This window comes from Leptinotarsa decemlineata, unplaced genomic scaffold, assembly GCF_025532065.1.
Source record: "Leptinotarsa decemlineata unplaced genomic scaffold, Ldec_3_MD MMD2_tig00000035_RagTag_RagTag, whole genome shotgun sequence".
Lineage (NCBI taxonomy): Eukaryota > Metazoa > Arthropoda > Insecta > Coleoptera > Chrysomelidae > Leptinotarsa > Leptinotarsa decemlineata.
Window position 1 is genome coordinate 22,940,531 of NW_027412540.1, and position 26,170 is coordinate 22,966,700.

At 34.6% G+C, this 26,170-nt stretch overlaps 1 protein-coding gene and 1 pseudogene across 6 annotated transcripts in view; one reads left to right on the forward strand and one right to left on the reverse strand.

Moving 5' to 3' along the window:
• Window positions 1-26,170, reverse strand: part of LOC111507365 (proton-coupled amino acid transporter-like protein pathetic) — a 140,621-nt gene that overhangs the window by 21,577 nt on the left and 92,874 nt on the right. The window contains exon 1 of one of the 6 annotated variants that reach the window (XM_074172032.1): window positions 2,372-2,623. The exons of the other annotated variants lie outside the window; for them this stretch is intronic. Within the exon in view, the coding sequence (XP_074028133.1) occupies window positions 2,372-2,419 (48 nt within the window). The 5' untranslated portion in view covers window positions 2,420-2,623. Of the gene's footprint in view, window positions 1-2,371; window positions 2,624-26,170 lie in introns of those variants that run through there. 6 annotated transcript variants of the gene reach the window in all.
• On the forward strand, window positions 3,567-4,260 carry LOC111507358 (cytochrome c oxidase subunit 1-like; annotated as a pseudogene).

Consider the following 26,170-nt stretch of genomic DNA (forward strand, 5'->3'; position numbering starts at 1 on the left):
CCGAACATCATATTCATTGTGAGACTTTTATCGAAGCGAGTAATAGTTTCGATTGATGGAAAAATAGTTTTCGTTGAAAAATACATGTATATATATATTTTATTTCGATAGCTGAATATGCTGGTTCTTCAACTTAGCGATGTGGCGATATAGATACACTTCTCGTAATACGGTTCTGTGTTGAAAGAGACGTGCAAGGTTGACTGAATTATAAATTTGGCATGTTCTCTTTAAGCAAATATTCAGTCAGAAATAGTGATTTCAGCTAGAGGGAATTTTTGCAACATCATCTGTAGAATAATTAATTAAGGAAAAGTGGCCGAAGGTTCAGAATCTACGGTACAATAATTTCTATAATTTCGGCAATAGTTGCGTCATAATTTGCTTTGCGGAGTATTTTGAAATATAATGAAGCTTCAAAAGTTTTGTTAACAAATTTGAGGATAATTGTCAAAAGCCTGAATCCATATAGAGTAATTCAAGATTTTCTTGTGACTTGATGATAAGTAGATATTTTATAGAGAAAAAGAAACAGCATTAGTAATTGAAACACGGGGGTTTTCCAAAAAAGAATAGATTAAAACAGGTACTTTCCTCTCAGTGATTTCATAAATTTTGGGAAACTCAGTGGGGAAATAGATATTCCGTTGGACATCTGAAGTTGAACACTATAGTTTAATGTTGGCATTGGCCTTATAATTGAAATTGAATCCTAAATTTCAAGAGATGCTTTTACGTTGTATCTTACAAAGCGATTTGAATAAAGGAAAAACCAGTTCTGAGGCTTTCACTGACCAAGGCCTCCAAAAAATTGTAAATATATGTAAATAATTAATTACTACAAAATATAGGTTTTACTCCATATAATATAGGTTTGAAGGGATACAGAGAATAGAATCGAAATGAGGATTGCAAATTTCAAGTTCGAAAATTCAGTAGAACTTTGAATTATAATGAGGATTTCATAATTTATACGTTTTTGCAATAAACTGTAGTGAATGATTGTTGAGTCCGCAGTCATAAAAAAATACTTGTTGCCAAAAATATAGGATATACCAGAATATATCGGTCGCTAGGATGTAAAATTGGAACAAGTTGTGTACCTATTATCATGATAAGCTAGAGATTCCATATTCCCTTTTGGACGAGTTATTCATACAATGTATTATCGCAAATTAACTAAACTTTCAAGGCTCTCTAGATACCTATCTATTGTCTGTCTATTTTTGTCTCATTTGCAATTGAAATTTCATACTTAAATTTCTCATGCATCGGTAAACCTAATAAGCCGTTTTGAAAGTCGCAGGTAAAATATCTAGTTAATCCTGAGGTGATAACATCAATGAATTTCAGTCAGACATTCCCGATGGTGATTTTCGAAACCGAAAAGTTTACTTATTTTGAGGTGTGTGTTGAAAATAGCTTAATGTAGGTAATGTAGCAATTTTTAAATGTGGTATATTACTGTTTTGCCTTATCGATTATTTATTTCGGGACACCTCATATCTGGCATTGTATTATCTTATTACACCTATCCGCTGTTATATTTACCTACTTTCATGACGTGGCGTAATATTTACTTCATGACGCAACAATAAACATACAGCCCGTACTATCCGAATTTTTGCATCAATGCCTCAATACATCAATTTTTTTTTGTTTTGACAGGGTTATTTACAAACACGTGCTAGGTAGTTACTAAATTAGAATCGACTAAAATATCACATGCGCCTTCAGCTTTTTGAAATACCCACGCGGAGCTTATTTCAAAACAAGTTGACCGTATCTAAATTTAGCCTAATATCAATCTATTCACTGCCATGGTTAATATCAGCCAATCTAAGAGTCAATGAAAGAAGACCTCCAAACGGTTTGTTGGAGTAATAATTGAAACGAGTTGTACCAGCAATAAAATTTCTCGTGCATCAAGCCGGCTGGTAAATTTCCGTTACGTCACGAACCCATATGCCCACAGAGCGGTACCCGCGATAAAATGTGAATTTTTCACAAATAATATAGAAAGCAATGTAGAGTACGCTCTTTTAGGAAGTAACCAAGGATTATTGTTTTCAAAAACATTTTTGGCTTCTTTTGCATTTTCTATTCTGTAATTTTGAATGGGCAGTTGAAAGATACAGAGTTGTTCACAAAGTACTTCTATATTTGAAATTTAAATAGTCACGTCATTAACAGAAACCTAATTTGAATTTTGGCATTGATATTCAAATGTATTGTAATACTTTCACAGGCAGGCCAACAGTTACACCAACCAATCTATTTGCTTAGTTGGCAAACATTCTCTTCAAATCAATTGGCTGTCTGTGAATTCGAATGTAGGCGCTACATTTCAAATTCTGAAAAATTGATTTACCTTGCAAGCCCCTTGTAGAAGGGCTGAATTTCCGTTTTTCTTAGACATTTTTGGCAACAAATCACAATCACTTAGTTTCACAGTCTTGTTTCAGCAAAAGCTAGACTTAAAATGAATGTCGGTTCGCACTCTTCTCTTTACAAGCGCCAGCGTTGGGCAAAGGAGCGAAAGTAGGGGAAAACTTTGAACGAATAGGAGAGCGCGAATCGCTATCTAGCACTTTTGGCGAACTGTTATACTCATGAACTCGGGGTTTGACTGAAAACCATTTCTGCGAAAGTGCTTTTTTATAAATTGCTAGTATAAATATTTACATTGAGGTTGTTAATATTTACCCTATTATTCATTAATGTTAAGCACTGAATCACTTCAGCTACTAAAATCTATCTGTGGAAATCATCAATGAATTTTTAGTCAACAGTTCTAGCTTTGAAGTTAAACAAATACATCCTAATACTATCTTGTTCCAATCTAGGTATATCCTGTTTCACAATACAAGAGAAAGGATCAAGAAACATGCCTTGAAAACTTTTCTATTTGAGAGTCCTAACCGAGTGCTAAAGTGATTTTATCTACAGTCCCTAAAAATTGTTTTTTTCTCATCGAATGGTATCGAAAGTAGTACCTACTATCAAATAATGTTAATTAAAACTTCATTATGATTGAGTAATCGATAACACAAAAATAACGGATGAACTGTATTAAATCGCTGGCAAAACTATTCGGTGAAAAAATAATGTTTTACCTTCAAATAGCCATTGTGTTATTTGACATGCAACCTGTCGTCTTTTCCTCCATTTTTTGTCTCGCAACCCCAAACAAGTTTGTCAAAATCAGTTGATGAGAACCACCGGAAGTGTTTATCAAAATCTATTAGAATAAGAGTTCCAATGTTCGAGCAGGTTTTGTCAAAGCTTAGAGCCTATCGAAGAAACAATTGCAGCTTGTTTACTTACTATACTTGTACCATATTATAAAGATTTCATACTATGCTTGTACTAAACACAATTCGGAGTTTATGGCCTGTATTTTTTCAAGATCAATGAAAAAATAACAGTTGAGATCCATTGACACAAAAAGATGATGAATAGTACAATTTATCAAGCAATAAAAATTCTTCAGTTTGTTAAAAATTACTGCTTGTGAATTAATTTTATTACAACTGTAATAAATATACATCCAGTAAGAATAAAATTGGATCAAATACCTTTTGACTGATCGGAATTTAAATAACTCTTCGATCCCTCAAGTGGAGGAGACCCCATTCTTTATCAACATTAATTTGATTTTTTGGATATCCTGAAGTTTATATCCTCATTCTTCGGAATTTGGAAAAATTTCCCATATTATTAGTCAAGAAAAAAAAGGCTTTGGAACATTAGGTATAATCTATGCTATAATATCAAGTGGACTTCTAGGTTTTATTGTCTGAGCTCATCATATATTAACTATTGGTGTGGATGTAGATACTCGAGCTTATTTTACTTCTGTAACTATGGTTATTGCTGTACTGAATTGAAGTTTTCAAATGATTAGCCACTTTTCCTGGCACACAAATTTCAAACAATCCAGCTACTCTTTAATCTCTTGGATTTGTATTTCTTTTTACTGTTGGTGTATTTGCTATTTTAGCAGGGTTAGTACATTGATTCCCTTCATCTACAGGATTAACTTCAAATAATAAATATTCAAAAATTCAATTCTTTACTATATTTATTGGTGTAAATTTAACTATTTTTCCACATTTTTTAGGTTTAAGGGGTACACCACGTCGTTACTCAGATTATCCTGATATATTTACTCTATGAAACAGTTTTTAATCTATTGAATCTTCAATTTCCTTGGTAAGAGTATTTTTTTTCTCGCTAGGACGATTATGGCGACCATAAAATAGGCGAAGCGTGCGTTACGTTGCCCGAACAGAACACTCATTTTGATAAAACAATTTTATTATTTGCACGTGCTATATTCGTTCATGGTGATTTGGCAAGACGGACTGAATAAATGACAGCTAATCTGACAGATGTAGCATCAACAAGATGACTGTTATCAATTGTTCCCGTTGGAAGACCCTATATTATAACATGGAATATTCTAGAATATTTACGATGGATCCAGAACTCTCTTGTCACTTCCTGCGCATAACTTAAATGCAATCTTGACCACCTACTTGAAAATAAATCAATATGTATCGTAGCGAGAATATCATTTGAATTTTTTAAATGCTGTACTCAATTCAATTTTTTAAAAATATCCAGATAAAAACAATTCAATTTTATTGATAACTTTATGAAAATTTGTATCGTTTTGTTGCATGCAACTATTTTATTTTGTTCAATAAATATTTTTGGTAACGTTTTGTAAAGAAAACATAAAAATCTTCAACTTATTGTCGCAAAGAATCATCACGAAATACGATACGAATTGCATCATTTTCCTTGCATCTGACTAAACGTATTTGACTCGTTCATTTTTAACAATTCCATCGTTGAAGTCATATACGAGTGTCAATAATGATTGTAAAATTTGTGTTTAACCTTGAACGGGTAATTTTTCGAGCTACTCGTATATATGACTGATTCAGGATGACTAATGAAGAACGAATGAACATTTTTATATACAAATATAGTCATTGCTAATATTACAAACAGAAAATATAATAATGGTGAACTGTATTCCGTTTTAGTTCAAGTTTTGATTTAACATTACGACAAGAATTGCATGCATTAATTTTTGTGTCAAATATGCGGAGTCCCAAATAAAAATAGTACCAGTCTTACCGCTTTTAGAAAAAATGGTTCCTGAAAAATTCGTATTATCAGCTGTTAACATGTTTGGTTTGTTCGTGTTCGTGTGTGTTCGGCGGTTTTCTGCTATTCAAAAAACCGGATCAAAGAATTTTTGTATCAAATTTTGTGTGAAAACAAACAAAAACAGAAGATCGAAAAAAAAATCCGTCGAGCATAGCTCAGAAATTATTGAAAGTTATCAACGGCGACCCAGATTTGCCTGAAAGGGACATAATTGCTGACGAATCCTGGTTAAATGGTTATGATACAGAAAACAAAATCCAATCGTCCTAGGAGACCCAATCGCCCAGAAGAGCCAATTCCGGAAAAGCACGCCAAGTTTCATCAAATGCCAAGGTTTTGCTCACTGTTTTCTTCGATTACCATGGCGTAGTGCATCAGAAGTTTCCTTGTCATATGGTCGTAGGGTCAATAAGGAGTATTATCTTGAAGTTATTCCTCAGCCTCTGTATTCACCGGATTTGCCCCTCTGCGACTTTCTCTGGTTCAGAAGATCGAAGAAACCTATGCAAGGGCGGCGTTTTGCAACGATTGAGGAGAGGATTGGAAAAAAGCTGACACAAGTTTATTATATCTGAGGGGGACTACTTTGAAGAGGACAAAATAGAAATTTATGTATAATTATTTTTTGAACACAGAGCGTATATTTGGATTTGGTATTGTACCTTCCAAAAATGTGTGGAAAGAGTACAAACATTCACCCGAGATTGAAGCGGTCTATCCCAAGAATTGCTTTTAACAAAACTGTATTTTATCTTTTATATGTTAAATGAGATATGATCAAGTAGGTCAGTGATGGTTGAGGTAGCTTCGATTAAATAAAATTATTGATCTCAACTCACATTTCTCAGTTAAAAGTTGGAAGCAATGTCATTTAAAAAGAATGACCCTCTTAAGATATTCTATTTGTAAGAATCGACTGTTCGAAGTTGCTCCCAGGACAGTGCCGAAGTCATATATTTTTTTGTTGCCCTTTCCGGTTAATACTTAGTTTTTCTACATATTTTTTTGAGATCCCGATAATTTGCTGCCCTAAATATTCATATAAGCTTTCACATGGCATTCAAGTTTTGGAAAATATGAGGTAGTTTTTGAAAGCATTTGCCATGAAAACTGAGCAGAAACTCTCGATTTTGAAAGTGATGAGTCAAAACATTTGAATAGATTCTCAATTAGGTTTATCCTATCTCACCAACAGACAACAATAGATGAAAATTGCAAACTTTTCTTTACTTATTACAATCGATGACCTTAAATGGAATATGCATACAGAAAATTTAAACTGAAATACGGAGGAATACATATTTTGGTTTAATTCACTCCCGAATTAGTTACGGCACAATCTTATGGGGTAATTCCTGCCATGCAGCAACAAATTTCAGGTCTAAAAAAAACCATACGCTTGATAACCGGGGTAGGTATTAGAGAGCACTGCCAATACTTATTTATCAAACATGACGCTTCCATGTATATACATTTTCCAAACTGTCAGTGAAATACACGAAAATAAAAAGCTATCCTTATACCTCCGATATTCACAACAAGTTGACTACAGAGATGACTACACTGAATAATATCTATCAGACATATAGTTTTCGACTATTGGTATTATAGTATTGATGAATTTTTAAATAATTAATAATCTATTGATAAATATATTAATCAATAATCATTCACTTAAATATTCATATTTGCGAACATATTTTAATGTGTACGTTATGTTTTTTTAAATCTAAAAGTAATGAAAAGTTTTTTTATCGATTTATATATTACACTCTCTCTTCGACTATTTTCTATGTATGTATTGTAAAACAGTCAAATGAATCTATTTATCCATCTATCTATCTATACAAAAATGCGTTTGAGCAACCTTCCAAACCTAAAAAATTGAGAAGTGATTAGTTCAGCACGAAAATCAACATAATGAACCTCTGTAGAATGAATCCCCGTCACTTTTCCATAATCTGAGACATTACAACAATTATTTTCATTTCATGAATACACTGACCCAATAGTATTTTTGCGGTAGCTTCATCAGTTGGACAGATTTTTTTTATTATTATCAACGATTATAAAATTCATTTTAGAAAATTATGAAAAATAATAATCAATTTCGACCAAACGTAATCTTTTGTACCGCAACTACTTATATATTCATTTTTCTAGTTTAATATGAAATTTGTTGTCATAGTTAGATGACTATCTGGAATTTACGAAGAAATTTTATGTTTACATCGCATTCGACGCGATATGATGAACTTGAACTTGAAAGTTCAAGAGAAATTGAAATGTATGTTAAGTTTCCCATATTTTGAAGGGATTTCCTAAGATATTTCCCACTAGCGAGATTGAACTTTTATACATCGATAACAAGTAACAGCATCTAAATCATTATTACCAAATGTTATTTACGCTCTACCGCAAATCATTGAAGGTCTTCGATCTATCAAAGTTAAATTTCTTTCTCATTTCAGATCAACTAAAAAAATACATGAAAGAAAAATAATGAAATGTTAACCCATCATAACATTTAATTTAGCCTAAATTCATTCATTTTTGTTTATTTCTCACTCTAAAAAGAACAAATATTTCTGTTATTTCTTTGATTTTCGTCGAAAATGAAAAAGATTTTTCAAAAAATACATATGGGAATATAAAGAACAAGCAACACACTTTCCATTCAATATACGTGAATTCAAAAACCATCACCATGCGTTTACTCTATATCTAATGTTGCTTAGAATTGACTGTGGTAGGTACCTTCAAATTTATCAAATGATTTTATAAATATATTCTTCATTGTATATATTTCAGTGCGAAGTCAGGCCTGGTATTATTTTTGAGGTTTCATTTTTTGTATAATTTTAATAAAAGAGCCAAGGAAGGTTCCAAATAATTGAACGCTCTACCATTTGTCCAAGAAAGGGTGCTAAATCAGGGTAGGAAACAGGTAGAGAAAAAGAGACGATACAGGTACTTGGTGACGTTAGAAAATTTTCTTTATCGATAAAAACCTACCTTAAGCTGTAATGGACCCGACTCCCATTAATTTATTATGACTTCAGTTACCTGCATTCCGATTTGGATAACATTTGTTTTTGTGATCATTGAAAGTTCTTGTAATAAAAGGAATCATTTCACAACTACAACCAAAATATAGCCTGAAAATTAATGATCTTTGCACAGAATGATGGATTACATTGGATAGAATCATTTACTGTGTTAATTATTTTTTCAGAGTCGAAGGAAAAATAATTGAATATCATTAACTGAGATTTTCATGTAATGAAGGCAGAGTTTTAACAATTCAATAAAAAAGTGAAATCAAAACTTTTGCAATAAATACTGCGTTGTTTAACAAGAAGCGATACAGGAAAAAGGTGTATATAAAGGTAAATGGACGCATTTCATCAAAAATGGTAATCTCGAGAAAGACTGGCCTGAGATGTTTTCGCCAAAAACCATTTTCTCAATGACAAATCAATACTTAATCATGTGTTTTATGTTCATCGCAATATTTTCTAATAGAAAGTTTCATTATTACTTGTTAGTGCAAACAGGAACGCTTAGGAGTAAAATTATTTTCTGACAAAACATTTCACATTTAAATATGTACAATGTACAATGTGTGGCAAAGTTAACGATTCTTTTTATGTCTTTCAATGTTGATCGATAAATCTTCACAAAAATCAATAAATTGTGTTGATTTGAATACAGCGTAGATAAAAAATGTTCTGAAAATTTCACCTATGAACAATGACACATTTTTATGAACATTTTTTATGATAGCCCAAGGAGAAAATAAACTTATAAGCCATTCCAAGCTGGGGTAATATTTTGGACAAACATCTCAAATGAGTTTTAAGTAAAAAGAAGATTGAGCATAATGCCCGGAGGACTATTTGAATCATCCATCCAGAGTCCAGACCCGACTTCAGGGATCAAAAAAGTTCCACTAAAAGACCGTATCATTTCTTTGAACAGTATCTGGTGAACATTCCTTTCAAACCGTCTTAACATTAAAAAAGGAAAGATGAAAATAGCAAGAAAAAATTACTACGGAATATAGTCGTGAAAGAAACAATTTAGGAAAAACTCAAGGAACAATCAATAATATAGTATACAGGGTGTAACATGAGTACCTTAAAATATTCAAGTGACGTATTTCTGAGACAATTTCAAGAAAAAAGTCTATATGAACTTGTGTCTGAAAATGCTTCTTTATTTGCACGAAAATCGGTACCCGGGGTTTTTTTGACGTAGGAAAACATAATTTCGTAATAATTTTCATCTAGAGGCCGCTGCGTACGCTGCCATTATTTATTTCAAATTGCCTAAACTTTTTTGACAGTAAACTTTTGGTACTTTTCATGAAAAAACCTTATTCCCACACCTTTTCCAAGTAAAACAGGTACACGTCCCCAACAACGCTGTAGGTGATCGTTTTCGAGATTTTTACAATTTTTTATATCGATGCATATTACTTTATAGCCAAATCTGATTTCAATAATTTTTGTCAGTCTCCGCTTGCAAATTGAGTTAATTAAATCGAGTAGGCTATGAAAGTTTGTTTATAAAAATAAAAGTTCGCTGTTACATTTTTAACTATTAATAGACAAATTTACAGTTTGGAGTTCATAAAGTGATTTTTGGTACCACGCCCGACTTTACGAATGCTGAAATGGCTGATATGGTTGTTGCATAAGGCTTGGCTGACGGAAATTCAAGCGAGGCCAGGAAAAGTATCCCCAACGCGTGACTCTATGTGCAGCAACATTTGCGAATATTTGCTCAATGGCTTCAAAGAAAAGTCGAACAACATCCGCAACTTTTATCGAAAATCCTCTTCACAGATGAGGCTAATTTTTCAAGAAATGGTATCATGAACTTCCATAACAACCACATCTGGGTGGAAGATAACCCACATGCGATAACGCAAACTCATTTCCAAGACAGATTCTCTTTTAATATATGGGTAAGCATAATTGGGGATTACTTAATTGGGCCCTATTTTCTCTCCTTACGTTTGAATGGATTCGCTTACCTACATTTTTTGGAACACGAGCTTCCCGAACTTATGGAAGATGTTCCCATTGGTCTCCAAAATCACTCTTGGTTTATGCACGATTGAGCTCCTGCTCATTTTAGTGTGATAGCAAGAAATTTTTTAGACGTAGCATATCCGCAACAATGGATAGGAAGAGGAGGCAATGAGCATTGGCCGCCGAGGTCACAGGTCAATTCTGTCGGTTTTTTTTGGGGACACCTAAAATCACTAGTTTATGCTAGCTTCATTGAAAACGAGGTAATGTTGAGAAATCGCATCATAGCTTGCTGCAAAATGATAAGAAACACTCCGGGTATTTTTCAACGGGTGCGGAATTCTTTGATGAGGAGAGCAGAAGCTTGTATTACTGTTGGGGGGTCGTCACTTTGAACAGTTGTTGTAAAAGTTGTTTCGTTCAATTTTTATATGTTTATTCCCCTAATAAATAACATAGTAGTTCTCCGAATGGTTTTTTTACAAACTTCGAAATGTAGCACTTTCTAATTGAATAATTAAACCTGACAAATTTTTTTAATTTGCATTGAATAATCAGTTCGATAATACTCAGTTTAGAAGAAGTCTGTACGGGTATACTGCGTATAAAGTTTGATGAAAATAACTGAAATTGCAAAAAACTTATGACAAAAACCTACCATGTTTTGAAAAATTTCAACAATCTGTATTTCGAAAACGAATCATTCTTAATTAAACATTTTATAGGAAAAAGTTGTTTATTTTGACGAGATCCACCATATACTTAGTTTTTGTAATGTTCTCAGCACCTTCACTAAGCGTCCTAGGAGCTAAGTAATATGCATCAATATAGAAAATTGTAAATATCTCGAAAACGATCATTTCCAGCGTTGTTGAGGAGGTGTACCTCTTTTACTTGGAAAAGGTGTGGGAATTAGGTTTTTCCATGAAAAGTACCACAAGTTTACTGTTAGCGTACGCATCGCCCTCTAGATGTTACATGAGAATTAATACGAAATTATGATTTTCCACGTCAAAAAAACCCCAGGTACCGAAAAAATTCAATTTCAACACCCCCTATCTCCGAAACGAAGCATTTTCGGACACAAGTTCATATAGACTTTTTTTCTTAAAATTGTCTCAGGAATACGTCACTTGAATATTTTGACGTACTTATGTTACACTCTGTATAATAAAAAAAATCTGTTTAAAATCTGTTTTTCCGTTAACCAGCTGTCGCACCCCTACGAACGACAACCCTCAGAAGTCGAAACTTGTGCGAGCTAAGGATTAATGAGGTTTTACCTTTTAACGTGTGATTCCTAACATAAATACATTTCACTTAACGTTACTTACGAAAAGTATTTTTCTCAAACTGGATAAACATTTATCATTGAAAGGAGACAAATCACGAAGGAGGGAAATATCAATTGAAAGCGCCTTTCTCTACGATTTTCAGTATTATTGTTTTAAAGGTAGTAATTAGGGGTGATGGAAAATTGAAGTTGACATATTGTAATAAACGATAAAATTAGAACCTCTATTTGATTAGGGATCTATTATTTATCAATTCAGTTTATCACATCATAAAATTTTACTATGCATTGCATTGTCCTTGGAACCTAAATGAAGGACTGAGGTTTGAAACTTCCTTCTGATGTGACAAGTATATAAAGCACTTTCATTTTTAATCTCTCTCCATTCACACCCTATTTCAACATGTGCCACAAACCCTGAATATTACTTCGAATTTATCTTAATCCATTTATTAATTGGAATATGTTTCAATTGAATCATAATTTCGTTAACTTCATTGAATACGTTGATAACATACGTGATAAGACTGATAAAGGTGACGCAGCCAAAGAAATAATTCCTAGGACCTAATTCCTGAAACTTTTAGGCATCTCCTGATGATGCCAATCTGGTTAACCAAACGCGCGTCTAGCGGAAGAGCCTGCAGCAAATACTACAGCCTCATGAGATTATAATCTCAAATCGAAGAAATTTCTTTTGTTTTCACCAGACAGTCAAAATCACACCAAGCAATCTAATCGCACATGAAGATTCTTATTTTATAGGAATACATGTTGAAATTTTGGAGTAGTTGCATTGCTTAACATTTTCCATTTATATGAAATACACACAAAAATACGTTCCCGGAAGAAGAAAAAGTCCACCAGTTACATTATGCAATGTACGTACTGCAGTGATGATCTTGTTCGAGCAAACAACGTTGAAGGAGGAAGTCAAAACACTCATAGAAACCGTCTGAGGATTGAGTGAGATGGATAATGGTAATGATCCTCCTAAGTTGTTTCATCAGAATCAAGTGAACTGATCTTGGATGAAGGAACTTTAAGAGGTGAGGAATTTCACGTTGTTAGTTCAAAGATCAGTTCTGAGTTCAGACAAGCACGAAATCAGAGTTGACGGTGAACAAGTGAAATAAGTAGAATAATTTCCCAATATAATTGAAGTTAGGCATATTGAAATGAATTTCAAGTTATTCATTAGATTAGTTTGATGTATTGAAGCAAACCACTCATTTCTACTAAGATTTCATAGAGACGTAAGAATATTTCAATGACCTACTTGGTTTAGGCCATATAAAATCGGTATCTATTAGTATCCATGAAAACCTCATACCAAGTGAAATTCTATAAAATAATTCATTCTGCATAAAAATTTCGTTACGAATTACCACCTGTTTTCACCAACGTTATACATATGCCTAGGTTATTGAGGAATAGAACGGTTATATGGCCATTATGATTTAATAATTTTATTCAATAACACAAATTATAACGGAACACTGTACACTTCGTAATTATCGCACTTATTTTGCTATTTCACTTCCCATTTTCTTGTTCTGAACTCTTTCGCGTTTACTCTCGAAATTAAATACCAGTAATGGTTCATGGATCCTTCTTAATCTTATTATAAGATTATCAATTTTCCTTTACAGTTGAATTTCGTAGAAATTCCGTGACAACTCGAATGTCTTACAAAAGTGGGAGATTAAGATATATAACTCGGTTTGAAATCTTGTTTCACAGTATTCATTTAATATTCCACCTTGATCAAACTGAAGAATTACTTTTTTTAATGGCCTGGTGCGTTAATGTGTATATAAAACCAATTTGTTGATAGTTTCCTAATAAACGAATGCCAAACCCACATTCAGATAAAAATCTCTTTGTCTTTTTTTAAGCACTTTGAGTACAAATTTGTTAGCATATTACTCATTCATTGTCGCCACCTTATCAGTTAACATTTTGAGATGATTTTGTCTTCTCTCTGATTAAAATGAAAGGATTGGAACTGATCTACATTGGATTTTTCCTGGTTGAGTTCACTGTTGAATGGTACCCTATCAATCGCTATATCTATGGAAAATAGCAAGTCTCATACAAATTTAATAGAGAATAATCTTGTACGTCAGTGTTCCAGAAATAATGTTTGTGTTGGTACAGTTGTCCCGCTCTTTAACATGTTGAGTTTGTTGGTGAGAGGCATAAAAGTTAGTAGTGTTCTGCGTATTCTGCCATTTTCTGCGATCGAAAAACATGGATGAAAAAATTTGCATAAAATTTTGTGTAAAAAAATGGAATTAAGTGCTCGACAACACTTGAAATGTTGACAGTGGCATGAGGTGATTGTACTCTGAGTCAGAAAAAGTTTTACAAGTGGTACAAGCTTTTCACAGAAAGTCGAGATGTGAATGACGACGCTCGTCCTAGATGCCCCAACAAATCAACAACCGGAAGAAAATGTTAAGAAAGCAAAGAAAATTGGTATGGAGAATCATGTATAATACCTAGGTTAGGTTAGGTCTAAACTGGGTGAGTCTATCCGACCCTCCACCGCAACCCGCAAGGGTTTATTGTGGCTCACCCCTATTCACACATGACCAAATAAACCCAGCTTCTTAACGAAGCCGATTAGTTTGTATGGTGAGTGGTCTTTCAGGTCATTTGATGTTTCCATTCGATTGGGATGATGAATTCTGTTGAACACTTTCAAAGTTTTTATGAAGAAGTGGATGATGCTTCCGTTGGCAATCATTCTCATTACATTTTACTGGATATTTACAGGGAAATCCATGTCGTTTCAGACACAATCTGCACAGTTTCAAGTCTTTGACGACTTTCCATTTATCATTTATGGAATATTCTTGAAACTGTTTACAATCCGATATATATCTGCAGGTTTTACTACATACTTTACACTTTATTATTTTGTCATGTGACTGCACATCACTTCTTAATGCAGACTCAGAACTATGAACATTTGTTTGCTCATTGTGATGAGTTTGCTTGGTACGCCCTGCAATGGCTAAAGTGGGTAAAGCAGCACATACATCAGTAGCAAAGTTATACATCCAGTCTGCGAAATCTATCAGACCATCACATTTTTTCAGAGTACTGCGATGTGAGGCCCAGTTCACCTTCATTTGTGAAGGAAGCTTATCCAGGAGCTCGTGCATTAGCATGGGGTTATTTAGGTATTCAGTAATTTTACTAACTTGTAATGTAACACATAGATTCTTGACTGCTAAGGCAAACTCAACTAGAGTTTCCAGTTTTTCTTGTTTTGGGGGTGCTTGACGTCTAATGGAATTTATGTAAGTTTACAAAATTTGATCTGGTCTGCCGAAGAGCATTTTAAGAGTGGAAATAATTTGAGCTACGCATTCAGGTAACGTTATAAAACTGGATACAGCACATTTTGCTGTACCTTTGAGATTTTTCTGCAACCTCAATGAGTTTTCATTATTGTCAAATCGACAAAGCTCTGTAGATCTTTCAAAACTACTGATGAAAAGAGGCCAATCATATGAATTTCCACTGAAAGGTGGCAATTCACTAAGAGTGGATCGTCGTGCAGCGTATTGATGTTGGACTGATAAGTTGGATTTTTGATTTCCTGTTTCTTTTAATTTCCAGATTTCTCATGAGGAATATTTTCTACTTCTACAGATTCCTCATGAAATTTGAAGTTTTAGTTTTCATTTGGTACTATACCACTTTCTATTTGCAGCGACAACAACTCATTTGCCAATGGATCAGCTTTTTCTAATTCTTCATGGTTTATATCTTGACTATCCTCAGATTCTTCCTCTTAAAGTCTTCGCGATTCTTCAAACAATTCTCGTTCTTTCCTTAATAGTTTTCTCTCTTCTTGTAATAATTGCAATTTCAATTTACGTCTGCTACTTGTACTCGACCTACTTTTTGTACTTTTCACGCTTCTCAATGGTATAGAATCTAATGAAGCTACCGATTTATTGTCTAACTGGGATAGACGGGAATTTTCTGACATTTTATTTTTTACAGTTTTCGAATCAGTATTACCACAAGGAGGACACCTCCAATGTTGATCTAAACTCACAGCTTCTGTGACCTTGACGCATTCGTAGCAAAACCATTTCATACAATTTGTACATTCAACCATTCTTTCATTGCGATATGGTCTATTACATATAAGATAGTGGCCTCGCTTTGTTCTTTCATTTATAGCTGGACCCATACTGTAGACCAAATCGAATTTGAGCTTTGTTGAGATTACTTACTTTGAATAGATTATTGAGAGACCAATTTGCAGTATATATCAATAAACCACTGTAACTAGTTTTACTAGCAAATCATTTTATTCAACAGGGCACCTTTATACACAAAACAATGTATAATGTATATCTCTATATATATACTCAAATTCCTGAAGAGAACGTAAATAAGAAAATGAACAATTTAAACAAACATTATTCAACTTACGATTGTACCTAATTCAAACAAATCTCAAAAGGATTAATTATAACATTGAACGATTAAAATTGAAATGATCCAATTAGGTTCTACAAAGGGTTTGAAAAAAATAAGAAATATGAATAATTATTGAAAAATTAACAAATGTTAATGGTTATTTCTAACAGTGAATAAACGGCTTGGAGTGAGCCAATCCAGAAAGATTCTGGCAGAAGTCCATAAATCTTCTTGCCATCCAGGTGTTCAATGTTTGTTTGGCAAAACCTGAAGCGGTGCCAATGACAGGTTTTGGTCCGATGAAGCTGCTTGCAGCACTCTCTTTGCAAGGGAGTCAGCGGCCTCATTGCCTTCCAGGCCACTGTGGCTAGGAATCCAGATCAGAGACAATCTGTTGAGTCTTCCTATCGAGGAGAGTCATTTTTGTCAATTTGCTACCAATTTAGACGTTGCTCGGTAAGAGCCAAGGGCATGACTGTCCGATAATATTTTTGTTGACTTGTGTATGAGGTTGGATTCTTCCAATCTCTCTGCACACAATTCAATAGCGTAAATTTTCGCTTGAAATACAGTCGCATAAGTTCCATAAGTAGATATCTCTGTCCTGGGTCTGCGACCAAAAACATCTGCACCAGAACCGGAAGGTGTATTTCCTTCTCCCGGAGGATCCAGTCCTCTCTACTCGGGAATAGTACTTTATAGGGCAGGTCGTAGTTGACAGTTGGAGGCATAAAGTCAGGGGCCATTTCCAGAATACTGGGACTTCCATTGTTAACCAACAGTCTGTTGCACTCTGCATCACATTGATTTGTGCGATTAGCAATGTTCACGTGTCATTCAGTCCATCCAGCCTCTATTAGAGGAGTTGCTGAGGATGTCGACATATCATGCCATGCAATTTTTTCGGAAATTTTGGACAGGAATATTCACAACCTTCGAGGTTCAAATGCTAGTGAAGGGTAGAATGGTAGATATTACCCTTAGAATGCTAAATGGGAAAGAAGGTCAAGTTGCACATAATTTTGAAAGGATTATAATTTTTTTCCAGTGGCATTTTTCTAACTTTTGACCAACAGTTCTCGAGAAATCAAATTCAAAAGTAATTATTGTCTGTACTTGATTATGATTTTATGGGTTTCAAGTTAATAATTGAATGAAAATTGTATAGAATGCTAGAAAGGGCAAATTACCATCAAATAAAAAACAATATAGTTTTATTCTATTCGAAGGACCATTTATATTGATCTTTCGAAGTAAACCCTCCCTTCTTTTATCAAATAAAGGGTTGTGTAGGATATTTCTTTTCGTTGAATTACTTTTTAACATGAAAGTGGTTCACCCCACAGCTTGGTGACTCATGTCACGTGTATTCGAAATAAAGGACCATCGGCAGCAGGAACATAAATAAGAATGAACAGAAACTTGAAATGATTGTTCTATTCAAATCTATGAATGAGTGTTATTGTATTCAACATTCACGATATAGTTTGTTGATACCGGTTCCTACCAGAAATTGAAGCAGTAATGATAAATAACATTCTTATTATTCAATGATTATGTAACACGATTTGAAATTTACAAGTTTCGGAGTCTGTATGTTTATCTTAATTATCTCTTAATATTCTTTAAAAATCTTCATTAACATCGAACGGTTGCTGTAGTATCCATACTGGGAAATTTATACCACTAGAAACGCTGACAACCAATTGAAATAATTTCTTAAAAATGTACATTTTGGGGTATTTATTGTATACTTCTAGAAAATAACGCTCTGATAGGACCTAATCATACTTATTCACACACTTAGCATGAAATTATCTATAGAAAGAAGTTCCAATCTTCCTTCGAGGTTCCACTTCGATTGTATCTCTTTCTGTATAGCATTTAGCAGCTTCAGAATTGAAAATTTGTGCTAGCTAAGAACTGACGAGGTCTTACCTTCTAACGTGCAACTTCTGGAACTAACTTTGCTGTTCCAGTAACGTGAGATATGCTGAGATATACTACTCGTAGAAATTCTTTCCAGATGTCTATTAGTAACAACGCAATATATTCCCGTGGGTTGGGGTACCTATCGGGCGCATCCCCAGGTTGCGGATAGGGGTACGGCCAGGGGGCTGGAGGCCCTATCCGGGAAGCCAAAGTAGCCTTACGGACGGGGTCGCCGGATTCCTCGTCAGTAGCAGAAATAAGTAGGGTGAGGGGAACTAAAACCCCCTAAAAGCATTTGCAAAACATGCACCTGTGGACCAACCTACCCAAGCTAAGATGTAAGGAATCGTGTCGACAGCTGAATGACCGCAAGGTGATATGCGGTCACGAACGATCCCTTTGGGGAACTGGGCAAAACCTCATTGCAATCACCCTACTTCTGATAAAGCGGGGCTCTGCCAGAGGTGACCAACTCTTCTCTTGCTACTAGTGGGAATACACATGTATGAAACATTAGAAACAACAAAAACAAAAGCAATCACGAGGCTGGACAGAAGTGCTCACCTCAATCTAAGGCGGTGGCTGGGGATGAACAGAAATGTCCACCCCAATCTACCGCTCGGAATGAGGCTGGACATAGCAGATCACTTCCAACAGCAAGGGCACTTCCAGCGGCGGGCGCCAAGAGCTCCGCCTGCCCCTGCAGGAAAGCTCCCTCACTTATGCACCTCCACGAAGGGAACCCCAAGCATGTTGAAGAAGCCGCGCAACGACCATTAATATCGCTGCTCCTTCCAAAACCTTCGCGGAGGCCACCGTGAGACACCTCAAGGTTGCCAAACTCCTCGGGAGGATGTAAAATGGGTTACATGTAGCCTAAGTGCTGTGAGTCTATACTCATCCTCCCTTCTCTGCAGATACAGAAAGCAATATATTAGATTTCTCTTGCAACCCCAAAAGATTTAATAGAAAACGGGTTGGAGGCAATATGGACCTTTGGTTAATACCAGCGTTCATGGTAAAGGTATACGAGAGAGAACCATATATGGCTATTTATGAGGGAAACAAAAACGGTCTGGTAATCCATACCACTTTAGTTTAGCTGGTGAGCCAACATATTACACACGGTTATTATAAAATCCAACAGCTCAAAACTCTCCGTCTTTTTCAACTGAATTATTCTTGAAATGAGTGAAATGTTGAAAAAGGTCGCCCGTTGATCTTTGCTTCCAGGAACCATATTGATGACCACTCAAGACGCTGAACCATTCCGTTTTCCTTTAGGAGCTGGGCAGTGTAAGAATACTCCTGCCGAGTGAGGAGTCCCCGTGAAGACGCCCCATTCATGCCGAAAGGACGTATGAGCTCATTAGGTCTCGCCAACGCGTTGTCATGGTAATGCGGCTCTGTCGTGCTCGACCTCCTTACCCTACCTACTTGTAGTATCTTTTATGGACCGACCCTAAGTATACAGAGGAAATGGAAGTCGACTGTACAACCTCAATTCATTCTCCAATTATTGATTCTGTTGAAAAACCTAGGAGGATACATGGTGAAGCGATAGGGACAGGGTATCTTATGGATCTGCGTAACACCAAATTTTTAAGCTGGAGAAGTAGAATCTGCATCGAAAAAGAGCAGGTCATGAAATGCTTATCCTCAAACGATAAGTATCGTCATGTAAAGCTGACTTACAGGTCCTCTTATATGGGAAAGATGCTGTGGTCACTGAACATCCGACAACGAATTGAGTGGAATCTCTTCAGCATGCCATTGAGGCTGCCGTGGAGCATTTCTCAGCAGATGGTACTCAGGTACAATTCCAGAGCTGCACATTCTGCCCTGGATGGCTACAGGTTACTTGATAGGATCAGGAGAGCATCCGCTGGTTGATGGATCCAAGATCACACATCTGTGTCGCTTACCTTCCTGACAAAGGTTGTCAGGTTCTCACTAGATTGAGGATAACCTACCATGGTCTGTCAACCACCCCGGATCGGTTCTTGTTTTCAGCATTTGGCAAAAACTCACTCTTGTCTGGAAGATCACTCACCAGGTAACATGATAGACTTCGTAAAGAAACTGGATTCATTTTGTCTAGTAGTGTAGTTATTATTATTATTTGATGTTGATTCTTTGATCCACTTTTTTCGATAGCAAAAAATCGCCGAATACGCAAGACTTTCAACTGTTATGCCCCTCACCAACAAATTGAACATAAACAGGTAAAACTGTGAATATACATTCGAGACGAGTTTACCAACATGAAAATGTAAAAATCGCTAATCGCCCGCGAAATTCGAACATTCACTTCAGTGCACGTATTTTAGAAATAACCATGCAATCTTCTAAAAGTATACGTTTGTGTACTCTCAAACACATTCTCTAAATTTTATTAAACTGGTTTCAGGGAATCCATTTAACAATTAACTAATGTGCCGGATTTGGGCATAAGAAGAAGGAAATGCTAATCAGAGCTACATGCTTTTTCGAAGGTTGAGCGAGAAATACATAATTACTTTATCAAATAGGTGACATTCTAAGGAAGTAATCAACACAACGAGGAATTCAAATATCTCACTTTAATAATAATTTTTTTTGTTTCTTTTTCAACCGGATATGGAATTGTGAGTATTCAAATCGTCTTACACAGTTTGCGGAACTGCTCACTTATCACAGTTAAGCGGTGTTTTATCAGCTCGAACTTCCGTCGTTAGGTTTTCTATAATAACGATTAATGGAAGTAGCAAAAGACGGATTGTAAGTGCCGGTGTGAGGCGTGATATTTATATACCTATCCGGATTAATTAACACAAACAAATATTTGTCATTGATAACTCGACATGATCATTCCAACTTCTCTATGAAGGTAGATACACTTTTATGTTCTTTCTAAATATATGTCGAAGGAATCACTTTTGGCGTCGGAAATCGTTTTGAAGATTAGGTTAAGAACTTCATGATGTTCAACACTTCTGATATTTTCAGACTTTAGAAAGCATCGAAAAGTCTAGTGTCATATTTCGATCTCAACAATTTCCATTCATTTAAATGCCGCTCTCCAAGTCATGTTGAGCGGCACTCGATTTTTCTGGTTTCAGAAATTGGATATGTGCTGCGTGTTCTTTGAAACGAGTTTCAATTTCTCGCTTAGTCTGACCGATATGTTTTTTCTCACAGTCCTTACAGCTTATTCAATATATATTCTCGAATTTTCCGCTTTCAACATTTCGTATTTAGGATTAATCAACATTTGTTGAAGTGGGCAAGAAATTTCGAATGCTATATTTTCACGTTGAACTTTTAGAAAATACGGAAAATTCTCTCTAAATTTACATTTCCTTATCCATTATATTTGTAAAATATCCATCGTTTTTCAGCTATGTCCCTGATAACATTTTTCTTGAATCGAATATTTCTTTATTCAAAGGGAATGAAACAATCCTTAGGACAAGACAGTTTAAATCAGGAATACAGTCGTATTTCGTGCAAAAATAATTTATTTGTAAATTGCAAAGCGCTTTTTGTATTTTTAACGATTACAGTTTGAAAATATAGCTTCCCCCCCAAATCTAATACTTAGGAGCCCCCTTCTGTTAGTGTGGTTGGATATGTGGAACATTGTTCTTTAATGTTAAAGTAAACGTAAACTATTACAAATCTTTATTTGAAAAAAAATCAGTTTGAGGTACCTTCATCGATTTCTGAAATATCTGTTCCACTTGTTTTGTGTTGTGAACTTATTTATAATATTTGTTGAATCTATCAATTTGCACAAATTCATGATTGTATAATTCTATAAAAAAAAATTATCAGATTTATATTTGAAAACCTGAAATTTTCTAAATACTTGTTTTGTGAATTTCCGCAATTTACAAAATTCTCAACATTTTTCCAAAACATTTGATATGTTTTCTGTTTATGGCTGTTGAAACTTGTTATTCAGATTTTCCAATTATTCAATTTGTTGCTTGTATTTATTTTTTTTTGCTCACCATATAGTTGTTGATAAGGAGAGACTGTCAGAAGTTATTTTGGAAAAGTCATTAAAATTTTGTTTGACTAAAAATACAGTTTCATTGGCGATTTCTGAAAGGAAAAATAACTAGAGTCTTAACAATGGCAGTTTACATTTTCAACGTTCAAAAATTTGAAAATAATATCAACATTATTTTAGTAATCAACAAAAGATATAGGTAATATTATACCTACTCATATACTTTTTTATGTCTACCTTTTAATTCAATACAACATGGAGAATAATAATGATTCATTTAGTGGTATCATGTAACGAAATTTTTCAATGATTCAAATGAAGATATCAATTTTCATCGCCTATTCTGTTTATGAAAATGATCGTTGCTCGTGAAAAACTGACTGTCATGAATTATTTTACCGCATGGACATTCTTTTATCGCATGTAGCATAGAATCAGTGGAAATTTTCAATGCTGAATCTAATTTTTTCATCGCTGAATGTTCAGAGTTGGAAAAACAGAGAATAATAGATACTAAATACGTGTTGATAGCAATAAATGTTTATATATCAATCAATACATAACACATATAGAAAAGTATTAATGTAATAACCATTTTCGTCTACTTGTCTGTTTGTCTGTGCCTTTTTATTATGATATCAAAAACATCTTCAGCGATTTGGGTACGGTTTTCAATGATATTTGTGGTAGCCTCAATTAACATTTAGTGGGTGATTTATTTCAATCGTCTTTACATAATAGTAAAAATGTCCATTGAAGATATTTTGGAAAAACTACTATTGGAGATCTTTATCAACGCAATATAACGTATACCTAATAATAATTTTTATCTATTCGTCTATGTATCTGTGCGTTTGTACACTCTTATCTCTTATCTCAACTCAACCGATTTGGGTGAGGTTTTCACAAATGTATTGTGGTGAATTTTACTCATTAGTTGATGTTTGACTACGTCAATTGGTATATAAATAAAAAAATTAGAATCACGTCAATCTTTTCATAGAAAAAAACATTACTATTAAACTACTTCAGTGATGGTTTATCTGAAACATTGGTTAACTATATTTAGTTTATTCAAGAAACACGTGTTTCGTTAAACACGTGTTGCGTTCTTCGGGATTGTCTATAGACACGCATATAGACACGCATTACCACATAAAAGTGGTAAAAAACAAAGAAAGTTTCATTTCTCTTTTGATTATGATTTCCTACCAGGTAGCGGCTACATCCATCAATTTTGAACTACAAATGTTAGAATAGAGATCTATTTAGAGTTTTGTTCATTGACTGGAAGGCAAGATCCTAAAGTGCACTTACATATTTTTTATTTTTACCAAGTTGATAATGCAAAACGTCTTATTTTCAAACATAATATTGGTTTTAAGATAAGCGGTATTGTTCGACTAGACACAATATGAGTCGATTTCAGTTCGCTTCAATAAAATTGTTGACTGACGTTGTGGTAATGGAAATTCCACTATTTGAGTAATTACCCCTTGCAAAACTGAAACTAACAATTGCGAAAAATAAATTGGTTAAGGCTTTGGCGAAAAACATAAGTTATTAAAAACATGCCGTCATAAAATTCAACCGGAGACAGAACAATAAATTTGCGGATACATCCTAACATTTGAAATATTTTCAAGTATCAGTATTTGATATACAAGTAATTTAACTATTCTTCAAACGACATTTTTTTGTGGAGGACTTAATTCACCCCGAAAAGTTACTGCGTAATAAAAACTACTGGAGAGTCCAATTGGTCAGTTACTTGTATTCATAAGCTTTGCTACAAATTGAAAAAAAAAATCAATTGAGAAAATTGAATATTGATACTTAGCTTTTTAATTCAAGGATATATTTCAGATAACTATCTCTTTGAAACTCTGGCCACTGAAGAAGCCCACAAGAAGCTCCGAGTCTGGTTGAGATACGTAGACGACACCTTCATAGTATGGAACCATGGAAGTGCAGAACTAGACACTTTCCTGAAGCACATCAACAACGTCAGTCCTTCCATCACTTTCACAACGAATTGCCTTTCTAAGACGTATTGGTGAAGAGAACCGACACTAAATGGGAAACCTCTGTATATCGAAAACCAAGTCACACAGGACAGTAGCTGAATCAGAAATCCAACCACCATCAATCGACTGACAGGGAAATAATTAAGACTCTACTGGACCGTGCTTTCGGGCTCTCTAATACAAAGGAAGGTTTCGAAAAGGAACTAGGCATCATCAAAAATGACCTTCAACGGAATAGTTACTCCAGAGTGATGGTAGCTAGGCTTTAGCTATAAGGCAGCAAGAGACCTTCAACGGAATAGTTACTCCAGAGTGATGGTAGCTAGGCTTCAGCTATAAGACAGCAAGAGCTCGGCAAGGAAGAGAAGCCGCCACAACCAGTACTTGTACTTTCCTATATCAGAGGATTATCGGAAAGGATTGGGTTCAAGTATAACATCAGGTCCTGCTTCAGATTTGGGAAAACTATCCGTAGCAGCCTCACGAAAACCAGGCCACCAAACGCGGACTGCAATTCCAAGAATTGCATTTACCGGATACCCTGCGAGTGCGGAGAAACATACATCGATGAAACTAAGAGACCATTGAAAGTTCGCATTGCTGAGCAAATCCGAAATAGCAGAGCATGTTTGGACTCATCAACATAACATCAAGTGGGCTCAAGCTGAGATCATCCACAAGGAGGAACACTGGTTTGGGAGAAAATTCAAAGAAGCCGCGTATCTGTTGTCCAACACCGCATTTAGCCAAGCTAGCGTAGAGATACGTAACATGAAAACATCTAATCAAGCGAAAAACGACCAATTCCCGCCAAACGGCCATTTCCCGCTAAAACCAATGAAGCGGAGATAGGGAAGAGGGGATAGCTGAAAGCACTCGAATGACCTGTAAATAGTCAGATCTGGGAGGAAAAAGTCCAGTTATCACCCGAAGACGATTGTGGATACTAACAATCGAAACGTAATTTGGTTTTGAATTTTTTAATTTTTAATTTTAATTTCTCGTTAATGATATTTTTAAAATTTTTAATTTTCAGCTCGTATTGACATTTCAATTTTTTTTTTTGGTTGTTGCTTGTATGTTATTTCCTTGTAATTGCAGTTTTTTGTTTGATAAAAATTGTTATTTTTTTTGGTTAATCTTTTTAATTTTTTACATATTTTTTCAAGGATTCCAAATCAATTTTTATATTATATTAGACAATGGAAGTCCGAACTGATGAAATACACCACGAAACATTGTCAACCGCCTTCAAACAAAGTATCTCTTTCTCAGCGAAAATCGTGATGAAGGTAATAAATAGATTTCATAAATTAATGTGATATCTTCAAAAGTAATAATGATATCTTCGGCAAACCTACAGTGTTTCATGATTCTATGAAAGAAATAAAAACGCATACACGTTATAAAATGAAATAATTGTTGTTGGATGTGAAGAAAATGGCGAGTTCCAAATTTATTCTACTTCGTCGTGGTATATAAACTGATCGATAGAGAATTTTTTACTCTATACGAGGATTTGAGGACCCTGATGGAGACAGGCCCATCACAAACGGTGAATGAGATGGCAGAAGATACTGAGTCAGTAATTTCAACACAAAAACAACTTTTTGTTAACTTTTGATTTCAATAATTAGCGGGTTTTCATTTTGATTTTGGTAGTTCTTCATTTTTGTCGCGTATACCCAAAATACAACATTTTTTTTTTTCAATAATTGAACATGGATTTTGGAGACATTTGCATTGCCTTTCAAAATAATAAAATATATAATACGTTTTTATGCTGTAAAAAAAATTACAAGCTCATAAAGAAGTGATCCTTCAATTGTTTCAAGGAGTTCAGGAGCCAAATAATTTTTGGGAAAAAAGTTTTTGGCCTTCTACTTCTCCATCTTGATACAAAACATTTGGGAATCAATTTCAAAAATTAACTCTATATAAAGATGTGAAGATCATGCAAGGAAGTAACTTTCAGGCACAAACTGGAAGAAAAAGCCCTTTCGAAACAGCTTTTTTCATATAAACATTGAATTACACGAAAGAAAAATACTTTCGAAACAAATACTCATATATGAACGCTAGATTATTCAAAAAACACTTTTTTCTATTCCGTTTGTATTCCAAACATTCGTAATGGAATCGAATCAGATATCATTCATAGGATTCCTACACAATATAGTAAACGAAAGAAGTAAAATTTCACTCACATGGAACACTGTCATCCTCACTGCTAGACATAATAATAATA